The sequence below is a fragment of the Sphaerodactylus townsendi genome, linkage group LG08 (assembly GCF_021028975.2).
Source record: "Sphaerodactylus townsendi isolate TG3544 linkage group LG08, MPM_Stown_v2.3, whole genome shotgun sequence".
Lineage (NCBI taxonomy): Eukaryota > Metazoa > Chordata > Lepidosauria > Squamata > Sphaerodactylidae > Sphaerodactylus > Sphaerodactylus townsendi.
The window spans coordinates 80608348-80629836 of NC_059432.1; the positions used below are offsets into that span (position 1 = coordinate 80608348).

Genomic DNA, 21489 nt, shown 5'->3' on the forward strand with positions numbered 1-21489 from the left:
TACAAAATATTAGTTGTATATCTTTTACCCCATTTCAGTAGACTGTTATTATGAATTTTGCAGAGGGATTATGATTTTTTTGCATGGCACAAAGTTAAGAAATCTCATAGGATGTGCCACATGGAGTTGCAGCAAGAAAGAAGGGTTTATAAAAATCTTGCACTCTACTACAATCCTTTGCTCAGTTCTTGGAAAATTTGGATCCAGCGTATTATGTACTGGGACACTAATGCTCTAATCTATTTCTAATTTCTCCAGTGTACTCCAAGTAACTGTGGGAGCAAGCTTAAACTGCTGTACTAAGAAATAAGTCCCTTTTGATTCAATCGGGGTTTACTCCTAGGAAAGTATATGCAGCCTCTGTTTAGAATGGCATCATTACACTGCCACCCTAAGCAGAATTATACACTTTTAAGACAGTGGGCTTAGAAATGTATAATTCTGCTTTAGGATAGTACTGTAAACTGATTGCATTAGACTTTACCACAGAAATACCATTATGACAAACAGCCTTTTTCATGTTCAACTTTTTTTTTAAAAAAAAAGTTTCAGCTTCACATTCTCTCAATGTATTTGATCCCTTTTTATTAAAATGCATTTGTTTGATATGGTTTCAAGGCATTTCCATATTTTTTCAGTCATGCCTGTGTGTTGACTAATGACCAAAAGCGTTTTATGGACTGTGTTAACACCATTTGTTTCTTGTGGTACATGTTTAGCTGTGTCAGTGCTGAAAACAAATGAAAAAAGAGCACATGCTGAAACGCTGCTATGATTGCCTCCATTGGGAGTCATATTTCATTGAAACTAACGTACAATACATTTCTGATTAAGGATGAACATTAATCAGTGAATATAATTGATTAATTGCAGATTAAAATGATGGAATTAAATTTGAGATGTTTCCTAGGAAAGGATGCTGGGTGTTGATTAGGTTGATGGAGACAGATTTTATTGCTTTCTTGACTGAGGAATTGCATTTCATTTAAATTTCTGAACTATCATGATTTATCTGTTCTTCAGACATTAATTTCTTTTATTAAGTAGATGGATTACAGATAAATAATCAGCTCTGAAGTACTGTACAATATATTTGATTAATCAATTAATTTGTTCAAATATAAGTTAGTAATTGATTCAGAATTCTGCTAATTAGATGAGAGTACATTGTCTGATCTTTTTTTAAAAAAAGTTTGAACTCATTTATTGAAATACTAGGGTTTTTTTGTTTTGGGGTTTTTTTTTGTTTGCTATCAAGCATTTCCACCTTTGGACACATGCAAATAGGGTAGTTCTTATTTGTAACACAATATCACCATCCTCAATAGTACAAGAATTCCCTGTCTTTTGTGAATATAAGAATACTTGGGAATAAGTGTTCAAATGTAAAATATTGTGTGTGTGTTAAGTGTTAAGTGTGTTAAGTCAAATCACTTCATGACAACCTTATGAAGCAATGTCCTCCAAACATTATTATAAACCATTGCTTAATATAGGAGAGGATAGTTCCTTGCAAATAATCAAAAATATTACTTCCTTCTCCCTCATGGTTTTTGTTCTACTTATTGTTTAAAAACTCATGCATGACTTACTGTGCAATTCTATGCATGTTTTCTTTGAAGTAAATTCCACATTATTTAATGAAGCATACCCAAGGTAAGCCTAGGACTTCAGTCTTGTTTATGCCAAACCTGGGACAGGGAGATTGTGATGACAATAAAAATTATGAAAAACTGAATTATGGTATCAAAGAAAAGTTGCTCCTTTCATTTCTTAAAGGGAATAAATGATAATGGAAGGGAGGGAGCCCTTGTGATCCAATTCTGAAAGTTGGCTTGATTCTACTTCAGCATCTCTTTTATTAATATTTTCACTTTCTCAGAAAAGACTTCCCTTGCAAGTTGATAAAAACTGCTAGGATGTGCATTATCTATGTATTTGTTTATTAGTACAAATACTAACCAGTCTACATTTTGAGAGAATTTTAAGATAACATTTAGCATATCAGCTATCTGGTTCAGTGTTTGTTATAAGGAATGAAGTGCCTGAATGCTGGCAGGAATAACCTGTCCTGTTTTCGCATGTCATGAAAGTAATTCCAGCCAACCATTATAATAACATCTCTGGATCTGGCTATGCATATGATCTATAAATTCCTTGGCAAATAGGTTCTACATTAGTAAGGCTCTTCTCTCCACAAAAAATTGTCATAATTCATTATGGTTACAAAAGTCAAAAATTGCACACTGGAGCACAATTCAGCAGTGTCACGACCTGCCTCACCTCTGGAGAGAGCAGGATTTCAGAAGAAGGATTTAACTGATAGGGCTTTATGCATATCCTTTCTTTCCAAATGAATTCCTTAAGGCAGCACACATTAAAACATTTTAAACAAAAACAATCTACCAAACTTAGGCTCATTCCGCACATGCAGAATAATGCACTTTCAAACTGCTTTCAGTGCTCTTTGAAGCTGTGCAGAATAGCAAAATCCACTTGCAAACAGTTGTGAAAGTGGTTTGAAAACGCATTATTTTGCATGTGCGGAAGGGGCCTTAGAAAACTCCACTATAAAATCAGTGAAATGATCAATAATAAAAATAACTATCATTACCAGAAACAGCAGAAGAAGAAAACAAAGAGTCGGGCAAAACACAGGAAAATAAAATCATTTTGATCTGGCACCCAAAGGAAAACCGCACAAGTGTTCTTCCCTAGAGAGTATTCCAAAGCTGGGATGCCACAATTGAAAGGACCTTGCTACCAGTCACTGAATAATTAAAGTAGAGTCTTAAAATAATGTTTCAGTTTTAAATATATCCCTTGTAGTGATTTCCTCACATATGATTTCATACAAAAGTTCACAAATCTGGAGGAGTTCTATGGCACACTTACCCCAGTCAGCTGCTATTACATCACTGCTGCAGAGGAAAAGCTTAGTAGAAGCTTCCTGAATGCTGACAGCATTTGGAGAAAGGCCATGTCCCAAACAGAAGCAAAGCAGTATCTGTCTTTGTAGAAGGAGGAACTGAAGGCCAGAGCTTTGCCCCCGACCCTCACCTCCCAGTTTGCAGAAAAATAAGATTTTTATTTTTAAAATGAGGGGAACAAAAACACAACATCTGGAACAATTATTGTATTTTGAATAAAACAACAAGCAATATACCAGTCCAAAAAGGCAGTAGGTGTTCCCTGGCCAGCAGCGACTTAAACATGACTTGGGGTCAGGGGCATACTGCCAAGGGGGACATATGGGGTCAAATGTCCCTGGGCCGCGGCCATTCAGTTACATAGGGGATGGGAAATCTCCTCCACATCTCTCCTTCTCCCCCTCGGGTCCGCCCGACTTTGAGATGACCTGGTGCAAAAAAATTTGTTTGATCATGGTGTGGGAGGGTGGCTGCCCATATCACCGGGGGGGGGGGGGGCAGAAAACTCAGATTTTGCACTGGACTTCATTTGCCTCTGCTTGGGGCTGAATGTATGTGTAAAGCACTTGCAATGCCAAGCCAATACTGATCACCTGGCCAGCAAAGCCCCCTCCAAGATGTGGCTTGGAGATGAAAGTTCATCATTGTAGTTTGCCTGTTAGCAGCAATCAAAGCTAAAAAATTAGGGAGATGGTAATGTATAACAGCCATAAATAAAACCCAGCTCAACTTATACATTTGGTCTCTCTGGTTTTCATTACTGGGTGCAGGTGCACATAGCAAAATAACCCACTGACTTATTACATGCTCATACATTTCAGTTCTGAGCATCTTGTGTCCCATTTGTTGTTGATTAACAATGACATGCACAGTTACACCCACTCAGTGTAACAGTGAAGATGAAAACATATGTTGTCACAGTAAGCAACGCTGTTTTTGTCACAAGTGAAGTTGTAGACTTAATAGTTATTTTACTTACAAATAGTTCAACAAATGCTGCTGTAGATAATTCTGAAGAATAAGTGAATCCATTATTATCGCAAAACACTCATAACACTTCTACGCAGAACAAAATTTGCAGCCAACTGTAATTAGCTTTGAAAAATAGTGGAGCTTTGATGTATTTAGTCAAGATATTTTAAAGCATTTTCCTATACTCCAAACAGTTAAAAAAATACAAGTATTTGGTTGCACAATAATAATTCCAGTGAACAGTAAACTTCAAAGACACAAAAGAACTGCAAAGAAAAGCTTTATTCTCTAAAGCAGAAAACAAAGGACTTACATCTCTTACAAATGGCCAGAAGAGAGGATGCTTTTTGCACTTTCAAGAGTGTTGTGGCCAACAGCATTCTTACCTCTTAAAGTAAGGGTGAATTTGGGATCAATGGCTCAATCTCACTTGGCATAAGTGCTCGAACGGGCTTAAAATCCTGCCATCTTGTTCATTTTGCTATGATTTTCAACAAGCTGAGTCACCCATTCATTGACTGCTTCACTTGATTGCTTCATCATCTGGTTAAATTGATTTTTGGCCTGCAAACAGACATGTGAGAAAAAACTGCATGCTTCATTATGTGCCAATAGTGATATTTCCTGCATAATAGTGGAATCAGATGACTGGCATGTATCATCCAACATTCAATCCTGTGAATTATCTTTAATTTATGAACATAACTCTATAGTACTAGCAAGTGCCTTGCATGAGGGTGTTTTTAGGTCCAGCATTGAATATTCTGTTGTTTTAATATTCTGCCTGTGCTTACAGCACAGTATCATCATTGACAAGATACTGTGGCAACCAAACAAGGTATAATGAGGGACAAGGATGAAAAAATTAAATGAATAATAGTAGACTAGGCCAGTGAATGATATGAAAAGGCACCATTTGCAGAACAGTGGAATCCATATTATTCTGTCGCCTATTTAAAAATCAAAACTACTTTCTTGGTGTCCATCAACACCCAGTTTTTTAAAAAATTCTTATCAGGAATGGGCATATGGTAAATCCAATCCAGAAAAAAAACAAACCCTTGTCAGTATTTTTGGATCTGTCCAGGCCAAGCCCAATGTTGACTTGTAAGCTCAGCCTGGCCAAGTCCAATTTTATACTGCTGAAGTCATGTGTACTTCAGAAGTATAAAGTTGGAACCAGCCAGGCCATGTCTGCAGTTGAAAGTTGGGATCAGCCTGGCTGGGTCTTGCATTCAACTCTGCGCCTGCCTCTGAATTCCATGTAGATCTTGAAGGCAACAGGCAGTGCACGCTCAGCTGTGCCACCTGCTGCCTGCAAGACCCACATAGAGTCTGGAGGCAAGTATATTTTTTGGGTTCAGGTTTGATAACCCAATTTAAAAAATCCCCAAAAGCTGATATGTAGTAGTGGCTTTTGGGGGGGGGGGGGAGTTAAAAAAATTCTGGGTCTAATAAACCTGAACCTGAAAAATAACTGGTTTTTATGCTCATCCTGTCTTGTCAGTCATAAATATGATTTATAACTTAGAAATCACTTTTCAAAATGCAGTAAAGTCTCTGGTTTGCCTAAAGAAACAGCTCATTGGGTCAAAAAAATCCAAAATAAAAAACAAAAAAAGCTCCTTTTACATCACTTCAGACTGCAAGTGGGAAGACACTGGGACTGAAACCTGCCCTTACAAAATTCCTTACATGTAGAAATCTACATGTTAAAAAGTGTTTTTTCTTTGCCATCTTTGTGATGTGCTAATTTATTATATGGAGAATATTTTTGTCCTCCACTGGAAACTATTGATACCCAACCAGTAGTCTGACAGCCAGCATGGTTTAGTGGTTAAGAGCAGTGGACTCTAATCTGGAGAACCGGGTTTGATTCCCCACTCCTCCACTTGAGTGGCAGATTCTTATTTGATGAGTTGGATTTGTTTCCCCACTTCTACACATGCAGTATGCTGGGTGACCTTGGGGTAGTCATAGTTCTCTCAGAACTCTCTCATCCCACCTACCTCACAAGGAATCTGTTGTGGGGAGAGAAAGGGAAGAAGTTTGTAAGCCACTTTGAGACACCTTACAGAAGAGAAAGTTGAGGTATAAATCCAAACTCTTCTTTTTGAAGTGGTTCATTCCAGTAACAATTTTACCATGTGATGGAGTGTTAATCTAGATCTAGGGTGGGGCGCATTTAAAAAATAGTTGTACTCCACAGTTACTTTATTTTGAAAGACTGAATATTTTCTTTGTAAAATTCTTAGTGTTCCAAAATGTGTCAACTATGCAGCTGTCTAGAAACACATCAAAGACTTTTAGTAACAAAAACATGGCTGCTACCAATTAGCTTTTGGTTTAGACTGCACTACAAATCTGAACCTAATAGCCTTACTGCACTTATGCTTGCCAATTATCAATCATTGGTGTGGCTTAGATGTATTGAAAACAAAATGAAATCAATAGGAATCTCACTAGACTCCCTATATTGCCTTTTGGAAAAACTGGTGTTTGAGATAATTAAACATGGATTATTAGACATTGAGTTTGAAGAACTCAATAGTCAAGCCAGGAATACTTCCTCCTAGAGCTTCGGGATCTCACTAATTAGTCAGTTGTTGGTGACCTATTCTTATCACCTAACTGATCTGAAACAATGCACGGTGTATATATGTTAGGGTCTTGTATGACAGCCATTGATTGAGGCTGTTTCTGCACGGCCAAATAACAGTGCCCCAGGGATGGAAAAATGCTGTCCCAAGGGTGCTGTTTGCACAGGAGGCGCTGCTGCCATCCTCGCCCCCCCCAAGCAGCATGAAGACACCGCTTTTAAACCTCACTCGTTGAGCAAGGTTTTTAAAAAGCGGCGTCTTCCCGCTGCCGCAGTATGAAAATCACTGGCTGGAGAGTGCCGCTTTTGGCCCCTTCAGTGTCTGTGAGGGACTTACATTGCAATCCTCTGCAGCTCCGAGCGGCTGGAACGACATGCCCAGATTGCCCTGTGACCCCCAAGGGTCGGAGGGCAGCATAGGCATGTCTTCCCAGCCGCCCAGAGCTGCAGCCTGCCGAGGAACACAAGGAAGTCCCTTGCAGTCACCTTGGGCGGCTCCATGCGGAGCCACCCCTGTGGGCAGCAGCGGCATCGGGACTGTCTGCATGGGACCAGGCGAACGGTCCCAATGCTCCACTGGCTTCATCAAAGCCGGTGGGAAGTCGCTGCCTCTGGCCATGTGGAAACAGCCAAGGACTCTAGATTGAATCAGTAGTCATTTATTGAACTGTGTCAGGCATCCATATAGTAAGAAGCCAGATCTGAAATCATGGCTTCTGCTTGGCCTCTTTATTTCCAAACAACCCATTGTCCAGGCTCCCCCCTCCCATTTTTCCCACAGTAGAAAAGATACAGAGTAACAAGGTGAGAAAACGCTTTGTTATGTGTCCCAAGAAGGAACAGGTGATAGGCTTCATTCTGGCCCTGGGGACAGGGCCGGCTAAGGCACTGCAGACTTCACTATGTTACCAAGCACAGCGATTAAAACATAAAGGCCCGTTAACATACACAGATACCAGCCAGTGCAGGTGTGACCTTGGCTCCAGCGAGCCGATGCCAGGGAGCCCTCCCTAACAATATATTAGTGAGACTAAATGTGCTACCCTCGACAACGTTATATGGGAGATTCTAGAAAATTCCACTTGCAGCTAAGCTATGCCCTTGCAGACAGTGCCATATAGAATTGGTGGCATATGTTCTCCTGTACTGTTCATTCTACCAGGTGATCTGGTCCAAGTTTATAACTCCATTGCTTGGGAGTATGAAATAGCATTTTGATGAGCATGAGGTATTTTTTTCTTATGACTGCCCAGGATACGAATATAATAGAATCGGTTGCTAAGTTCTTGCAGCAAGCAATGAGAAATCGTGAATGTATGTATCATTCTCTTAATGCTCAACCTTGAATTTTATTGACCTGATTTTATTCTATTAATATTTTAATTCACTGGAGACTTTTCTTATGCTAGTAAAGGTCTTGAATTTGAATTTAAAAATATATTGTCGAAGGCTTTCACGGCCGGAATCACTTGGGTGCTGTGTGGTTTCTGGGCTGTATGGCCGTGTTCTAGCAGCATTCTCTCCTGACGTTTCGCCTGCATCTGTGGCTGGCATCTTCAGAGGATCCAGAGGAGCCACAGATGCAGGCGAAACGTCAGGAGAGAATGCTGCTAGAACACGGCCATACAGCCCGGAAACCACACAGCACCCAAATTCAAACATAGTTGTACTTGTGGGTTCATAGGAGACTTGTAAGCAAACAAAGCTCCATTGGACATCCTGTGGGTACATTTCTCCTTAATTTTGATTTTAGTGGTGTAGTGACTTCGTCACGGAAATATGTTGAAAATGCTTCCTTATATTCTCATGGGACTGATGTCTTGTTGAATACGTAGTTAAACTTTTGTGCCTTTTTTAATAGGTGGCATGTATGCAATGGTTGCATGGAGACCATACAATGCTGGAAATGATTGAGAAAAAACGTTGCCTCTGCAAGGAAATCAAGGCTCGACAGAAATCCGAGAAAGGAGGACTTTGTAAACAGGACAGCATGCCCATACTGCCCAGCTGGAAGAAGAACACAGGGACCAAGAAATACAGTCCTCCTCCCTATTCCAAACAACCAACTGTTTTCTGGGATACTGCAATATGATAGGAGCATGGAGGACTGTCTTCTACACATGGCTGCAACCTGCCATGTCAACCCTTCTTCCTGTTATGACAGTGGCTGGGACATAATTTCAGGTGAAGAACTGCCTAGGATTCAAGCAGACCGGAGTGGTATCCACCTGGCAATCTGAAGCAAATTCTATGTCTCTCACTGAATGAAGGCATGCCTAGTTGGGAAGGATTCTATTGGATCCAGAAAAATAGTGAGATGTAAATATTTCTGCCTTCTCTCAACAAGAATCCTGAGTTAAGACACTCTTCAAAAATATAATGCAAAAATGTATGAAGAATTTTACTCATATGCTGTTTAACTGTTTTCTATGTGGTACCTTTATGCTGTCAAGGTTTTTTTAAGTTATTTAGAATTATCTCACCCTGTCCAAATTTGGTGTCCTTATAAAAGCATGTAGTTGTCCATTTTTTTTGCTTTAATGGTACAAATGTTCAAATTCAGCCGGTGCTAGGGCTGTAGAAGTTATGCACCCATATTCATTAGATGCATTTTCTGTAATTTTGGAACAGGGAAGAGAATATCAATGCAGGCTAAAAGTATTCATTTGGGTGTCCAAATCATATTATCAGTTTGAAAAGTATATTTGCTTTTAGAAAATGGTATTAATTAATGGCAAATCATAACAATCTGTCAAGTGTGGCTGTCAGACAACCTCCGAGATAAACCTCATTAAAATTACTACAGTGTTTGAGCGACTGTACTGGGAGGCTCTGATCCAAAATCCTTGGGTGTAAAAGCAGTGTAGAGTTATTTCCAACAGATACTGCTATCTGCAAGAGGGAAGCAGGTAGAGAGAAGGCATATGGGATACAGTGCCCCAACTCTTTCACAAAAGCTTATCAGGACTGACATAGTTGATCCTTGGCCTTTGGGCTAAGATCACGTGCAGTATCAGTTTAGGGAGCAAGCCTAAGCAAGTCTACTTGGAAATAAGTTCTATTTTATTCTGTGGGTCTTGCTCACAGGAAAGGGTTCTTTGGGTTGCAACATCAGTATAGCAGAATACAAAGGTGGCAAGAGCACCACTTGAACAAATGGATTAATAGTGTACCGCCTGACAGAGAAGCAGGCTTCAGCAAATGGATTAATTCAGCTGGATCAGGCCCAATTTACTGAGTGTTGCTGGCAGGGTTAAGTTGCCTAAAATGCACATTCAGTTTGCTGCAGAAAGGTTATTGAATGATGGAGAACTCTTCCTTCTTCTATCCAGATGATTTGCGGAGACCAGGGTTCACTGTGACTAAAGACTGTATATCCCATGATAAAGTTATTCTGTGTTTAGCAAGTCAGAGTTGTGATAATGCAGCTATAATGGCTATCCTCATTTGTCTTTAGTCCCTGAAAGTAACAGTAACAAAATCTGTTCACGTTGTTTCACATTACTTTTATAAAATATATATATATATATATATATATAAATAACTATATATAACAATAGTATCCTGTGTCGCGTTAGTATGAATAATTGTAAAGTCTCACTAAAGTTAATGGAAATGGTAGACTTCATCTTGGAAAGTCTGATCCTTTGGATTGGGTCTGTAGAGCACATTTCTCTCGAGTAACCATTGTCATGTTCCTGGTTGATCCTGTAATTGGGTCATAGTCCTCTGTGACATCACACCCATCTTACTAGACTATAATGTCATGACCAAAGAATTATGACCTCTTGGTTTTAACAGGAGAAAGAGATGGTTTATATGCTAAACATGAGGGTGAGATCTGTGCATTAATGTATCTTCCAGAAGGCACTGTGTAGGGTAAGAAGGGGGAAAAAATCCATATTGCGGTAGAGTTCATGTGATCATATATATTTTGTATATTTAAATTTTTATCTATGCTTCTAAACGTTCGGCAGCATAAAAGGTTCCTCTTTTAACAATCATTTTAAGAATTATTATATTCTCTGAGAAGAGGAAAAAAATACATGTGTCATTTGAACTTATTGTCATATTGGCTTTTCTTTTCAAATGATATTGACAGCGATGCCACTCGGGCACTCACTGATCAATAAGACCAAAAATAAAGCAAAATGTTAGTAGGTTATTTTGTAATCTATATTGCTAAAATTGATTATTACTTTATCAATAGTAGTTTCTTTCCAGACTGGAATAAAAAAATAAAGTTTTTAAATATTTTATAACTAATGTATATTTTGATGTCCAAATTGACAATTTCTGTATAAGAAAGAGAGAAAAAGAAAGTGTGGGGGCTTATAAGTGTGTCTAGTAGGTATTTAAGTATTGTTATTTATGTTTAGTAGCAACACAAAGATATAAACTTGGGTATATGTGCATATCACCACATGTTGTGCATTTGCAACAGCTGGAATGGGTATGTCGTTCAATATGTTGCTAATGAGGGATGTAAAATGGTATAGTATAGCCTGATTTTGTCAGATCGCGGAAGCTAAGCAGGGTTGGTACTTGTATAGGAGACCCCAAGGAAGACTTTGCAGAGGAAGGCAATGGCAAGCCACCTCTGGTTCTCACTTGCCTTGAAAGCCCCTTGTTGTGGTCATCATGAATCAGCTGAGACTTGATGGCACTTTACATGAATCCATGTTGTTTATGTGCAGCTGCTCCAAGTCAGCAATGTTGGATTCACAATCTGGGGCCCTTAATCTGTTATATTCTGGATTTGGTAATTTAGCAGAGTGCACAAAGGCTATAGTGCGAAGCAAAGCCCATCCAGTCTCCGTGTGTGTCAGAAACAACATTATTTAGACCCACTTGTCTAATCAAACTAATATACTTCATTTATTGTAGGAACTCCATTTCTGGGTAGGATAGACTAAATATAGTTTCCCAATCTCGTCTCATGGTTGCAAGACCAAGAAGTATGCATGAGAATAGAGGTGTGAGAAGGAGGAAGGAAGTGTTTCTGAGAGTTGCAGTCTGCATATCAAAGAATAGTGTCAGAGCAATAGAGAAAGGATGCCCAGTATCTTGACCCCTCTGTCTTTCTGATTCTCTAGTCAAGTCTCCTGCTGAAGTTTGAGGTGAAGAGACAGCACAATGCCCTTCACTTCTAACAAGCAATGACACAGTTGTTCAGAGGAATCAGGTTCTGAAAAGTGTACACAAGGTCCTTCCCATATAACAGAAATAAAGTGTCCTGAAGATGTTTTTAAAAGATCTGTTTTGGCTTTTTGAGTTCCCATAGTCAGCTAAACCGGTCCTTTTTTCCCACCTGTTGGCCTATGGAGCTCTGGGCAGTTTCAGAGTTGTGCTGCTACAAAAATTCTGCCTCCACCAATTTCCATGTAAAAAGGAGATGAACAAAGTTTGTTTTGCCTAGCGATCCCGCACACGTGTTGTTTTTCCTTATTTTTGTTTTGAGGGAAATGTCTGCAAAGCTACAATGACACAAATATGCACATCTTGCAGCTTGTCTAATTGTGATGTCGTAGCTTCGCAAACATAACAAAAAACAAAACAAAGCAAAAAGGATATGCACACAGGATCACAAGGCAAACAATCTTTACTCATCTACTTTTTACACAGAACACACATGTGGATGAGCTGCAAGCAGAGGAAGCCTCCATGGGGAATCTTCATGGAGAATCTCTACTGTAGTACGCAAAATGACTGGTGTGACTGGCAAAAGTGAAAGTCAGAGGTTTGGAGAGGAGAAATAAAACACTTCCTGCCTGCTCTTGTTTGCTCAACAGGCAGGAAACATCTTCAACTTGGATTGGGGGGAAAGATCACTAGTTTAGCAATTTTTGAAAAACCTAGGTTGAGAGAAATAAAACATTTTGAAGATGTTTGGGGGAGAGAGCTGTGCGAACTTCTTCCCCCAAACAAGTTTTTAAAATGTCCTCAAGACGTTTTATTTCTGCTGTGCAGAAATCATCCAAAAGAAAAAACCTTCACATTCATAATGAAGATGATATTGAAATAGATAATGAAATGGAGGTGTGGTAGTGGACTTGGAAGGGTGTAACTCTGCTTAGGATGGCACTGTAAACCCTGCATTTTCATTTATAGGGGTAACTCAGAAACATATGCCTGCGTGGTCTAAAAACAATGGGGAAAACAGCCATGTTGAATGAGGAATTACACTGAAAGAATCATGCCATAATTGAGAGTGCTGTGTGGTCTGCAAGGTACTTTTGGCACATTGTGCAATCTGCTTCATTCATTCTATTGAAGGGGGCAAATGAGCGACAAAATGGAGCAATCCTCCCAGTGAAGAGAATGAAGCACCACTAGCACAGGGTAAAGATTGGTGTGCATCAAAACTCACATACCAAAAAGAAATTGTTGAGGTGCCACAGCATTAGGGAAAGCTGTAATGCTCTATACTGTTAAGGTTTTCTTTCTTACTCACCATGGCCGTTTCTGCACGCAGCCAGGAAGTAGTACGCCCCCACGCCAGGAGTTGCTACCGGCGTGGGGGGGGCGAGCCTGCTACGCGATGCAAGCGTCGCGAGGCAAGGCGAAAGAGCATGGCGAGGCCGGCAGGCGGCAGGCGGACTCCGCACGGAGCCGCCTCTGCGCCCTCCCGCCCAGCCACTCACGGTGTCCTCCTGCGTGCGCCTGCGGAAAAGCGTTTCGCGGCCCGCACCATACGGCTGCCCTCCTGACCCCTGGAGGTCGGAGGACATGGTATGGGCGGGGCTACTGAAACGCCTGCAGGCGTATGAGGAGAACACCGTGAGTGGGCGGAGACGGAGAGGAAGCGTGAAATCTTCCCGGCCCGGCGCGATGTTCGCGAACGCAGCCGCGGGAAGACAGCTCCCTCCCCAACGAACAACCCTTTAAAGGGTTGTTGTTTAGAGCGGCTTGCACATGCCGCCCTGGGGAGGAAGAAGAAGAGTCAGGTGCGCCCGCTGCTGCGTTGCAGCAGCGCAAAGCGCCTGTTGCTTGAGGAAGCAATGACTCTGGGGGCGCCTTTTTTGGAGCCCCCAGGCCGTCATAAATGGGCCGTGCAGAAACGGCCCAAGATAACTTCACCATGGCCCCTTCCACACATGCAGAATAATGGACTTTCAATTCACTTTCAATGCACTTTGCAGCTGGATTTTACTGTGAAGAATAGCAAAATGCACTTGCAAACAATTGTGAAAGTGGATTGAAAGTGCATTATTCTGCATGTGTGGAAGGGACCTAAGATTTAAAGACTTTGGAGTCAAGTATTCTACCTATAGTGCTTATAAATCTTAATTTTTTAAAAAATATATATGGATTTTGTTATAGCACCAAAGGCACATTAGCCAATACAAATGCAAATGGTTTTAAGTTTGCTTTGGTAAGTCTGCAGTAATAGGAAATAAGAGTTATGTGACTTCAAGATGCCATTATAAATAAAGGAATTAACAGTGCATCCCTAAGCAGAGTTACACTGGCATGTAACTCTCTTTAGGATTGCATATTAAATCACTTTAGGTATCTTCACACCATTCACAATCTTCAAGGGAACTATTTCAAAATAAGTTGTTTCAATGATACAATCATATGTTATAGCCACAAAGAATTATTTAGTAACAAAGGCCTAACCTGGAATTACCAGGTCCTTTCTGTGTCTTCATTTTATGGATAAATGATGGGATTCCATCTTATCTTTTATCTTGATTTCTGCAATGGCCGGGCAAAGGCCACAAGGGGAATGCTGATTTTCAGCATAAGACCAACAATGTCTATGATCAGTATAATTCTTAGTAATTGCACGGACAACCACAGCTGAGACAGGCCAAACATTCTTTTATTGCCATTCGTATTTCATTATATGAATGTGTTACCTTTAGCTGAAAGAATGAAACCTGCATTGTGACACTTAATGGACTTAGAAGGATGTAACACTGCTTAGGACAGCACTGTTAATGCTAGAGCCAGCATGGTGTAGTGGTTAAGAGCAGGCGGATTCTAATCTGGAGAACAGGGTTTGAGTCCCCACTCCTCCATCTAAGTGGCAGAGGATTATCTGGTGAACCAGATGTGTTTCCACACTCCTACATTCCTGCTGGGTAACCTTGGGCTAGTCACAGTTCTTCGGAACTCTCTCAGTCCCACCTACCTCACAAGGTATCTGTTGTGGGGAGAGGAAGGGAAAGGATGTTGTAAGCCACCTTGAGCCTCCTAACAGGAGAGAAAGGTAGGGTAGAAATCCAAACACTTCTTCTTCTATATTAAGACAGGGAGGACCTGTTGGTAGCTTACATGTCTGATGCAGTCTCTAACATAGATTTTTGTGGTTATGATGGCACAGTCTTTTCTAAAGGTTGCATTGCTATCTCAGGAACATTCTTGAAAGGCAAATGTCTCCAGTCTGCCTCATTAAGACATCTGTCAGGAAGCATATTAGTTTTTCACCCACCTCCATCCCCAGAGGGAAGCATTATCCCATCCAAGCTCATGTTCTTCTTACCTGTGAAGTTCTTACTGCCAAAATGTATGTGTAGAAGTTGGAAGTCCATCAGAGAGTTTGTTTATTCTGGGTCCTAGACCACTGTCTAGAAAATGGCACCTCCAAGATTGTTGCCTGTCAACAATGGTGCTGTTCTCAGAGAAGTGGTGTGCCTCCAAGACAACCAAATGCTACTTAAACCTTTTCTATATTATCTAGCATCTCAACAGGGAGAGGATGATAAAAGTTAGCAACTTGAACTCATTCAAAGCTGTATCTAAATATGCAATCTGTATAACATCCAGGTCACACATATATGCCCACACACTTATACTGACTGTATATATGAAAACGTTTGGTATGCACTTAACTTTGCTTTAAATTTCTAAAGTTAAACATTCTAGTGTAGCAATTTTGTGTCAAGTGCACTGTGATTTCAAGAAAGCACAGTAAAGCCACAGGTCTTGTTAATTCTTGCACTAAAAATGTGTTTACGTATATTAGCAAATGTATGTTTACTTTATTGCTCTTTTTAAAAAGAAATTAAAGCTGACGGTATTAAATAGTATGTTTTTTTTAAAGTGGCCAATGGCACTACATTTTTAAGCGACAGGGTTTTTAAATGAGAAGAAACCATAACATGTTCATTCTAATGTAATATGTTTACCAATATTTTAAAACTGAATGTCATATTGCTTTTTCATATTTCATTAGAAATGTCAGGTATGTGCCTGAAATATGTATTGAATAGATAGATGATAACTGTAACCATGTATTAACCATTTCTATATACACAATATGAATACATATTAATTTCTTTCCATCTTTTGTACTTGGGTTTTTTTAGGTAAGATGTAATTAAATGTACTTTGATACTTTGGAAGTAATAAGATGTTGTTTGCTTTCTTTAGTGCATTGACAATATTTTACAATAACTTAGTGCTTATTTATTTGTGCGCCAGTGTAACTATAATAAAAGCAATAGTTTAAATATTCACCATTTTATTTCTGATTAGTGGTGTCCGTATTCAAAATGTATTGTCTGGGAAAGCTAAAATAAAAAGATAAAGTAATTCTTTAAAATGAGGCAGAAAAAGAGAGAAAAACAGAATGGGTTGATATCTGAAGAGCTCTAATGGAGGAAGATATTGTGATACCATAAGAAAAAGTGTCATAATGTTAACAGTGCAAACTGAAACTGAATAATACCCTTCTGAGCCCATTGACATCAACTGGCATAAATCTGTTTAGGATTGCACTGACTGTATTTTGAAACAGAGAACATGTGTAAGATTGCCAGGCTGCCAGGCACTGGGGGGCAAAGAGTTGCGGGGGGGGGGGGGAGATCAGCAATAATGTGTTGTCAATTCCAGGGAAAATCCAGAAGTGATACCACAACTCTCTAGGAACTCCAGCAATTCCAAGAGGACTGACATAATTTCTGGGGTTTGCCTGGAAGTGATGTCATGCTGTCAGCCCACCAGCCGTGGTAAGTGGAAGCTGGGGGCACAGAATCCCTTACTGCAGGAGCTTGGCAGCCCTAAACAACTTTCTTGGCAATAAGCAGACAATTTCTTCCTGCTTCTGTTGTCCAGGTTCCCTTTACAAAATATGTTGTCTTTCAATTACAAACTAGAGTAGAGAGGACAAATTAAGCCAGAATACTGATACTGGACTTTTGATTTTGACAAGATATTCAAGTCCTTACATAGATTGGGGGTCAAGTTAAGAGAACTGCATAATACAAATGGAAGGAATATTAATTGTGAATTTACTATAAATCTATATGCTTTGAAATACAGCCTCTTTACCTTAGATGCAGAATATTATATAAAAGGTTGATTTATCACTGGGAGAGCTTGTGTTTGGCTCAGATTACCAGCAATAAATCTCAGCTTCAACAAAAATTCAGTAGTAACTAGCTCCTCATATTTTACCCAAAACTGGGAAATATCAGGGGTTTTGGCCTACAATATTTTTTTCTTTCTGCATCATAGTTACCACTTCCCACTTTTAACCTGCATTATGGATGGCTACTACTCAGTTTTGCAGTGTAATATTTTAAAGCTTTAAAAAAATAGTCTTGAGCTTCAGACACAGTAACAAGTGGGGACCAATAGGTAATTACAAAGGGAAAGGTCCCCCTAAAGGGGAATTCTTTATCTAGCAACCTTTGAAGAAGCTTCCATATGATCTCCTTGCCCAGATGGTCCATTCAACAAAGCAGGCATGAAGTCCCTGGGAGGTCAGTGGCCATGCAACTCTATGCATGACAAATCATTCAAACAGCCAATCAGAAAACAGCAAACGTGACCAGGGCAAACCAATCTGGAAGTTTTTAGGTTGACAGAGGGCACACAGAAATGAGATGATGATTCTAGCTGTCTGTAAAATGCAAATTGTATACTTGTGCACTCTCAGTGGGACTGATACCATTCAGGGAAAGATGAGAAGAATTAACATTTCAGTCACCACTAGGGGAGCCAGCTCTCAGTTCAAAAATAACCGTATCTGGAGAGTTTTGAGTCAATGGGCTGGGGGGGAAGGGCAAACAGCAGGCCAATAGCATGCTAGTGTCATGATTCTGAGGTCATGCTGCCTCCTCCCTTATTACACCTTTATGAGCAACACAGTCTAGTTGTGACCTTGATTGTGTATGCTTGAATGTTCCCATGAACCAATGGAACCTGCCGAAACTGTTGTTATTTATAAATTTGTAAAAAACAAACAAATGGGAGCCAACATTTGCCAACATAAGTCAGGATTTCAAAAGAGAGAAAAAAAGGAAGAATGATTGCACTGTGAGAAAAGAGGTCAGCAGATTTTATTTCAGCTGGGTATCAGTGTCTGTGTGAAGATTGAAAGTGTAAATGTTGGCATAACTTCTCCTTCCCAAATGTCTGTCTGTGAACTTGACATGGAGATGGACACTGATCTAACTGACAAATTCTCTTTGCATGAAGAGGTAATTAGCTGACTCCAAGTACCAGTTCAAAACATCAAAAGTATCCTCAGGATAGGTGGAAAAGATAGTTTCAGTTTATTTATTACAGCCAAAGACAAGCACAAAAGAACTCAAAACCAATGAATACACAACACAGTACCACAAAGAAGACCATTTAGCTAAAACGTTTTCCAACTGAAGCCTTCCATATTTTATAAGCACTGAAGCAAAACTCCACCACTGTGTGAGGCAGTTTCCACACAGGCTGAAAGCAGCGGCTTCAGCCCGGTAAAACACCGTTTTGGCAGGGACCATTCGCACAGGTGCCACTGCCAAATCGATGAAGTGGCGCTCTGTGCCCACCAAAACGGTGTTTTCAAAACTCACTCGGGGAGCGAGTTTTTCTGCAAACACCGGCTTCCATCTGCTGCCATGCGAATGGCAGTGGGTGGAAGCTGGTGTTTTCCCCTCCCCAGCCCCAAACACCTCGTTACCTTCTGCTGGCAGCCGTCGCTCTGCCGTTGCTCTGAGGAGGGAAGGGGACACGCCCCCTGGCCTCCGGTGCTTCAGCCGTCGCTCTGGCCATGGGGGCGTGTCCCCTTCCCTCCTCAGAGCGACAGCAGAGCGACAGCTGCCAGCAGAAGGTAATGAGGCGTTTGGGGCCAGGGAGGGGAATACGCGGCTGTGAGGAGCTTGCTCCAACAGTTGCGCATCCCATGGGGCTGTTTGTGCTAACGGCCCCAGAGCTTGCATTGGCATGATTAATTCCGATGCAGGCTCTCTCCCTTGGCTGTGCAGAAACTGCCTGAGATACTTTGTCATCTTTATCTGCAAGCAAATAGTTAACTCCAAAATCTTCAGGATGACCAAAATGATCGAAGGCTCCATGCAGCAGAGGTAAAATTAGATGATTCCGGACATCCCCTTACCACTCACAATAAAAAAGATATTTCCATTGTGCCTCACCAAGTGCAGTTCTTGTCTCTCCCTCTTATTTGCCAATACATTAGAAGACATTACAGTTTTGGTGGCCCTGGGGCCAAAATGACTGCCAATCCCTGGCCTATTGCCATTGCCTCAATCAGAATTACATTTGTACAATATTTTTGTCTGTAAGTTTGTATGAATAGGTTGGCTCACTTGTGCATGTACATGAGAGAAAATGTACCATGCAAGAACAAGCTGAGCATTCTTTCTGAACATGTTTGTGTATAATAAGTGGGCAGAGTGCTGTGTCCATGTGAACAAAACCTTTCCCATGCATTTTTATAGGTGTCCATTTGTTTTGAAACATTAGCCTGTAGGGCAGATCTTTTATAACATCCAAGATATTGCCATTTGTATGCCTGCCTTTGAATGCTGCCTCATGTGCAACTTTCTTTTACAAACTGCCACATTCCATGTGTTCTTAGATATAGACTGTAAGTGAGCTAATGGATTATCTAATAAATCCCTACATGATTGGAATAAACATCCCCATGGGGTTCTGGTGTTAATAATACCTTATGCCATATATTTCCAAGAGCATAAATGTTCCATTTTGTGACTGTAAAATATTAATCTGTGTCAAATTAAATGGCACATATGCTTAATAGTTCCAACCCTTTCTTTGTTTAGACTTCAGTTACATTTGATTTATTTTAATCTGGTTTGTTTTCATTTTAAATTGCCACAAAGAGGCTAAAACCTGCTTTTGATATTTCCCAAACAATTTTTGGAATGTCTTCTGTACCATTATTATTTAGGAAAAATTGCCTGTAGCTCTTGAACTTCTATGGCAATGATAGTTTTATTTCATGAGATTTTAATTTAGTCTTTTTCATCTTTGTAAATTTTTGAAATGTTTTTATTTGCATAATTGGAAGCCATTGTTTTCTAAACCATTTTATTTCCTTTGAGTTTCTGGAATGTGCAGCTTTTACAGTCCAGTAATGATTTCCATTCAACAACATAAATTTCCATTCAGCAATATAAATTAGCTGGCCACCTCACAAATAGTGCAATCCATCAACCATGTAGCCTAGTATACCATCATGTAACTTAGTCTAAATATATGACCAGTTGACCTGAGCTAGCTATGAGTATTGACAAATATAAAAATAATTGTTCTGAAGTTTGAACCCTATTGCATTGCTTGCCTAGAGGAGGACAGGGGTTACTGGTCCATGAATAAACATGCTGTACAACTTTCTTGTGATATGTAATTCACTAAGAACATTAGAACATAAGAACATAAGAACTAGCCTGCTGGATCAGACCAGAGTCCATCTAGTCCAGCATTCTGCTACTCGCAGTGGCCCACCAGGTGCCTTTGGGAGCTCACGTGCAGGATGTGAAAGCAATGGCCTTCTGCTGCTGCTGCTGCTGCTGCTCCTGAGCACCTGGTCTGCTAAGGCATTTGCAATCTGAGATCAAGGAGGATCAAGATTGGTAGCCATAAATTGACTTCTCCTCCATAAATCTGTCCAATCCCTTTTTAAAGCTATCCAGGTTAGCGGCCATCACCACCTCCTGTGGCAGCATATTCCAAACACCAATCACACGTTGCGTAAAGAAGTGTTTCCTTTTATTAGTCCTAATTCTTCCCCCCAGCATTTTCAATGAATGCCCCCTGGTTCTAGTATTGTGAGAAAGAGAGAAAAATTTCTCTCTGTCAACATTTTCTACCCCATGCATAATTGTATAGACTTCAATCATATCCCCCCTCAGACGTCTCCTCTCCAAACTAAAGAGTCCCAAACGCTGCAGCCTCTCCTCATAAGGAAGGTGCTCCAATCCTTCAATCATCCTCATTGCCCTTCTCTGCACTTTTTCTATCTCTTCGATATCCTTTTTGAGATGTGGCGACCAGAACTGAACACAGTACTCCAAGTGCGGTCGCACCACTGCTTTATATAAGGGCATGACAATCCTTGCAGTTTTATTATCAACTCCTTTCCTAATGATCCCCAGCATAGAGTTTGCCTTTTTCACAGCTGCCATGCATTGAGTTGACATTCCCATGGAACTATCAACTAAGACGCCCAAATCCCTTTCCTGGTCTGTGACTGATAGCACTGACCCCTGTAGCGTGTATGTGAAGTTTGGATTTTTTGCCCCTATGTGCATCACTTTACATTTAGCTACATTGAACTGCATTTGCCATTTCTTAGCCCACTCACCTAATTTATCAAGGTCCTCTTGGAGCTCTTCGCAATCCTTTGTGGTTCTTACCACCCTACATAATTTGGTATCATCTGCAAACTTAGCCACCACACTAGCTACCCCTACTTCCAGGTCATTTATGAATAAGTTAAAGAGCACTGGTCCCAAAACGGATCCTTGGGGGACACCACTCCTTACATCTCTCCATTGTGAGAACTTCCCATTTATACCCACCCTTTGTTTTCTGTTCCTCAACCAGTTTTTAATCCATAGGAGGACTTCCCCTCTTATTCCTTCATTGCTCAGTTTTCTCAACAGTCTCTGGTGAGGAACTTTGTCAAAAGCCTTTTGGAAATCCAAGTAGACAATGTCCACTGGTTCCCCCTTATCCACATGTCTGTTTACACCCTCAAAGAACTCTAGTAAGTTT

The 21489-nt window shown here is 40.4% G+C and overlaps 1 protein-coding gene across 4 annotated transcripts in view; it reads left to right on the forward strand.

Annotated features, from left to right (window-relative positions):
* Positions 1–12333, forward strand: part of NYAP2 (neuronal tyrosine-phosphorylated phosphoinositide-3-kinase adaptor 2) — a 197520-nt gene extending 185187 nt beyond the window's left edge. For all 4 annotated transcript variants that reach the window (XM_048505725.1, XM_048505721.1, XM_048505723.1 and 1 more), the window contains one exon: positions 8363–12333. In XM_048505725.1, the coding sequence (XP_048361682.1) occupies positions 8363–8593 (231 nt within the window). In that variant the 3' untranslated portion in view covers positions 8594–12333. The remainder of the gene's footprint in view (positions 1–8362) is intronic.
* Positions 12334–21489: the final 9156 nt, after the last annotated feature.